Source organism: Salminus brasiliensis, chromosome 25 (genome assembly GCF_030463535.1).
Source record: "Salminus brasiliensis chromosome 25, fSalBra1.hap2, whole genome shotgun sequence".
NCBI classification, from domain to species: domain Eukaryota; kingdom Metazoa; phylum Chordata; class Actinopteri; order Characiformes; family Bryconidae; genus Salminus; species Salminus brasiliensis.
In genome coordinates this window covers 25,980,136-25,985,135 of record NC_132902.1, presented here as the reverse complement: position 1 = coordinate 25,985,135, position 5,000 = coordinate 25,980,136, and the positions used below count along the sequence as shown (strand labels likewise).

At 43.8% G+C, this 5,000-nt stretch overlaps 1 protein-coding gene across 1 annotated transcript in view; it reads left to right on the top strand.

Annotated features, from left to right (window-relative positions):
• LOC140547945 (T-cell immunomodulatory protein-like) overlaps window positions 1-5,000 on the top strand; it is a 54,305-nt gene that overhangs the window by 17,536 nt on the left and 31,769 nt on the right. The window contains exon 4 of the mRNA XM_072671241.1: window positions 1,225-1,303. Within this exon, the coding sequence (XP_072527342.1) occupies window positions 1,225-1,303 (79 nt within the window). The remainder of the gene's footprint in view (window positions 1-1,224; window positions 1,304-5,000) is intronic.

Below are 5,000 nucleotides of genomic sequence, written 5' to 3'. Positions count from 1 at the left end.
TCCTGCGAATGTTTTCAATTTTAATGACTGTTTTACTGTTTATCCACCCATCCCAAACAAACCCACCCATCCCAAATCAGTCCACCCATCCCAAACAAACCCACCCATCCCAAATCAATCCACCCATCCCAAACAAACCCACCCATCCCAAATCAATCCACCCATCCCAAACAAACCCACCCATCCCAAATCAGTCCACCCATCCCAAACAAACCCACCCATCCCAAATCAATCCACCCATCCCAAACAAACCCACCCATCCCAAATCAATCCACCCATCCCAAACAAACCCACCCATCCACCCATCCCAAATCAGTCCACCCATCCCAAACAAACCCACCCATCCACCCATCCCAAATCAGTCCACCCATCCCAAACAAACCCACCCATCCCAAACAAACCCATCCATCCACCCATCCCAAACAAACCCACCCATCCCAAATCAATCCACCCATCCCAAACAAACCCATCCATCCCAAATCAATCCACCCATCCCAAATCAGTCCACCCATCCCAAACAAACCCACCCATCCCAAATCAATCCACCCATCCCAAATCAGTCCACCCATCCCAAACAAACCCACCCATCCACCCATCCCGAATCAATCCACCCATCCCAAATCAGTCCACCCATCCCAAATCAGTCCACCCATCCCAAATCAATCCACCCATCCCAAATCAGTCCACCCATCCCAAATCAATCCACCCATCCCAAACAAACCCACCCATCCACCCACCCCAAATCAACCCAACCATCAAACCAACCCCACACCACCACACACGACACCACCCTACACCATCCCAATCCTAATGCCAGGCGTGGGCTAGTAGAGGGGTATAAAGCCCCCCAGCATTGAGCTGTGGAGCAGTGGAAGAACTGTGTTCTCTAGGATGATGATGGAGCTCCATCCAGTACTTTTGGGATGAGTTGGGGATGATGATCACTAACGCTCTTGTCACTGAATGCAATCAAATCCTCACGGCTGTGCTCCTCCACAATCTAGTAGAGACAGTTACTCTAACAAACGTAGCATAAACTCCTTTTTTTTAACTCTTAGATTTTAATAAGCATGTGTCCCAATACTTTTGTCCATATAGTGTATATAATCACTGCAAACATTTTGGCCACAGATGAGATAATCCTCTGTTTTTATGTGTGTGTGTGTGTGTGTGTGTGTGTGTGTGTGTGTGTGTGTGTGTGTGTGTTCTGTGTTCCTCTCGCAGCCGTTCGGTGTGAATCAGCCTGGCCCGTATGTCATGTACACATCAGTGGACTCTAATGGCTACCTGAAGAACGCCTCCGGTGAGTGCTGATAAACTGACACTTCCCCGCTCCTGTGAACAGCACCTGCCGGCTGCAGAGCCTCGGCTCTCCGTGCAGAGCGTGTCACAGTGACAGCGGCTTAAAGGAGGCCTTCACTGCCAATCTGTCTGACTGCTCTCAGACGATGGGCTCTGTGGAAATGTGCGGGGCCAGACTGGTCTGGTCTGAGTGGATTTCTCAGAATCTGAGAAATTCTGCATGAAGACATGCTGATTTTTGCTGTAAAGTCAGGTCCAGAAGTATTTGGACAGTGACATTGCATGTTGTGAATGTGCCTCTCTACACTACCACAATGGATTTGACCCTTCAAAGAGTCAAAATTACAAAGATTGTCACTATATTTTATACAAACACACATGGACAAAAGTATTGGGACACCTGTTCATTTATAGTTTCTTATGAACTCAAGGGTGTTAAAAAGAGTTTATCTTGCTTTCGTCCATGTATCCATGGCAGAACACTTTTTACATCTTGGAGATTGGAATTGCTGTGAGGATTTGATTGCATTCAACAACAAGAGCAGTGTTCCTTAAGTCACAGTATACTACAGTACCGCACACTGCAATAACATACACTACAGTACCATAGCATACAGGAGCATTACTGAGGTCAGGGTGTTGGATGATCATCACCCCACCTCATCCCCAACTCATCAGCAGTTCAATGCTGGGGGTCTTTATACCTCTCTATAGCCCACGCCTGGCATTAGGCAGCATGGAGCCAATAGGGTCATGATGTTGATCTGCTCCAGAGAGTCCTATTCTATTGGCAGTACTTCCTCTCTACAGGGACTAGACAAGCTGTGTGTGTGTGCATTTGCAGCAATTGGTGCAACTCAAAGTATCTGAATCAGTGCATTCATTAAAAGGGGTGTCCACAAACATTTGACATACAGCATCACAGCCTCAATGTCATTATGGTGCAGGACTGACGTGACCTCGGCTCACGTTTAGCTTTTCAGGCCTGGGTAGCAGAGCTGAGTGGGAAGACGAGGGTCTGTCTGCGGGTGGGTCTGCTGTTTAAATGTCAGCAGGCTAATCCCTTTTGTTTTATGAGCGACCTGTGGAGTGTCTCCTGAAGCACAGAGGTGGCCGTGACCCTGGAGAGACACATAAAGGGGTCTCTGCTGTGTGTGTGTGTGTGTGTGTGTTTGAGAGTGAAGATGAGGAAGAGCAGTTAATATCCTCCAGTGCAGTCCAAGAGACATGACAGAGCCATTCCAGAGATAAATTACTGTAGGGCTAAAAGGACAGGAATTATTTTCAGATAACTGGGAATAATAGATTCGGGGGTCCGCCGCTCCTCCTGCCAGTGGGAAGAAATGGCGATTTCTTTTTTTAAAGAGATGAATTGTGTGCCGGGTTTAAAAGCCTGCTCTGCTGCCTGCATGAGGGTTTCCAGCGATGTCTGTCGAAGTTCGCCTCTTTTATTGAGTAATCCCTCAACAGTGAGGGAGCGAGCAGTCTGTCGCAGAACGTCAGGGTCCTTCTGTTTCTGCCTGAGGTTCTTTGCTCCTCCTGAACTCCGAGAGGAAATCTGAATGAGCTGGGAGCTTTTATTTAGACTCTGTACACTGTTGACAATAGGAGACCTTTGAGGATCTCACTTTTGAAGGTTCTTCAGTTCAGTTCTGGAGGAACCTCTTATGGTGCTTTAAGAAACTTTTAAGGAACCTTTTTCTTAAAAAAAAAAAAAAGCAAACTGAAGAACCTCCAAAGGTTCCTCAAAGATCTTATACTTTTAACAGTATCTATTTTTGTTGTGGCCTAATTTCCTGGCTTAATTTCCCCTACCTGTAATTAACCCCAATAAACATAGAGAGCGGTCAGTGAGAGTGTCTACCTGTAATTAACTCTATATAACATTAGAATAAACCCAAATAAACATAGTCAGTGGTCAGTGAGAGTGTCTACCTGTAATTAACTCTATATAACATTAGAATAAACCCAAATAAACATAAAGTCAGTGGTCAGTGAGAGTGTCTACCTGTAATTAACTCTATATAACATTAGAAAGTGGTCAGTAAGTGAACCAAAACCTTGTCCCTGAAGTTTGAGACTCGTGATAATGCAGTATTTGGAGGTGAGTCACTAGTCTGAGCTCAGGCAGGGCTTTTGTTTCCTGCAGGATGGTAAGCTGACTCTCATCAGTCCCGGTCACGTAGCTTCAGCGGAGCGGCCAGAGGGTCTCGGTCCAGAGATTAGTTTTATTACTGAACTGTGAGCTTACGGCCACTGGTCTCAAATCAGCACTGAAGGTTATGACTGGGGCTGGGAGGTCAAGAGCAGGGCCCAGATCGGCTAAAGGAGAGGAAATGTGTGTGTGTGTGTGTGTGTGTGTGTGTGTGTGTGTGTACAGCTGTGTGTTAGCACTGTAAAAATCTATAGGTGCTGATTCAACTGGACTGTGTGTGTGTGTGTGTGTGTGTGTGTGTGTGTGTGTGTGTATTTCAGTTATTATAGATAAAAAATAAAATATCCCTTGGGAATACTCCACTGCAGTGTAGGGTTCCTCCAGTCCTATTTGTGTATTGGTGGTGTTTTCCTAAATTGTGTCAAAATAACTGAACAGAATTAAATGATGGTGATATTTCAGATTTAATGATGCATTGAATCATTCTGTATCACATTATACGCTAATCATTATCTAATAGAATCAAATTGTGGTAAATTATGGTTTGAATAATTTCCTTAAAGAATCAATATGTGTGGTGAATTTAAATCATTCTTATGGTTTGAATCATTTCCTAAAGAGTTAATATCAAATCAAATCAAATTGTGGTGAAACGTCAGCTCTCTTATGCTTTGAATCATTTTCTTAAAGATTTGTTGTCAAATAGAATCAAATGGTGGTGAAATAATAGCTTCCTTATGGTTCAAATTATTAAATAGAATCAATAGCTTATGGTTTGAATCATTTCCTAAATTGAATCATCATTTGTTTAGAAAGAAGCTTCCAGACGAATCGCTGTTCTCAGTTCCAGTCTGTGTGAGCGAAGGCTGTGTCAGAAACACACATTTACACACTTACAGACCCTCACACACTCGACTCTCAGCTTCTGCTTTATCACATACAGACAGGTGCACAGGTGTGTGTGTGTGTGTGTGTGTGTGTGTGTGTGTGTGTGTGTGTGTGCATGACTGTGTGTGTGCTGCTGATAAACTCTGGCCAGAGCATTTGAGATAAAGGTCATGATGATGATGATGGTCTGGTCACACCCTGCTCTGTTGGCAGATGAGTGTATGTGTGTGTTCTCTCACTGGGTGAGTGTGTAGCTGTGGAAGGGATTGAAAGCTTAGAACCCGCACGTTCCACACAGACCCTCACCTGTGTCTACCTGTAATTAACTCTATATAACATTAGAATAAACCCAAATAAACATAAAGTCAGTGGTCAGTGAGAGTGTCTACCTGTAATTAACTCTATATAACATTAGAATAAACCCAAATAAACATAAAGTCAGTGGTCAGTGAGAGTGTCTACCTGTAATTAACTCTATATAACATTAGAATAAACCCAAATAAACATAAAGTCAGGGGTCAGTGAGAGTGTCTACCTGTAATTAACTCTATATAACATTAGAATAAACCCAAATAAACATAAAGTCAGGGGTCAGTGAGAGTGTCTACCTGTAATTAACTCTATGTAACATTAGAATAAACCCAAATGAACATAG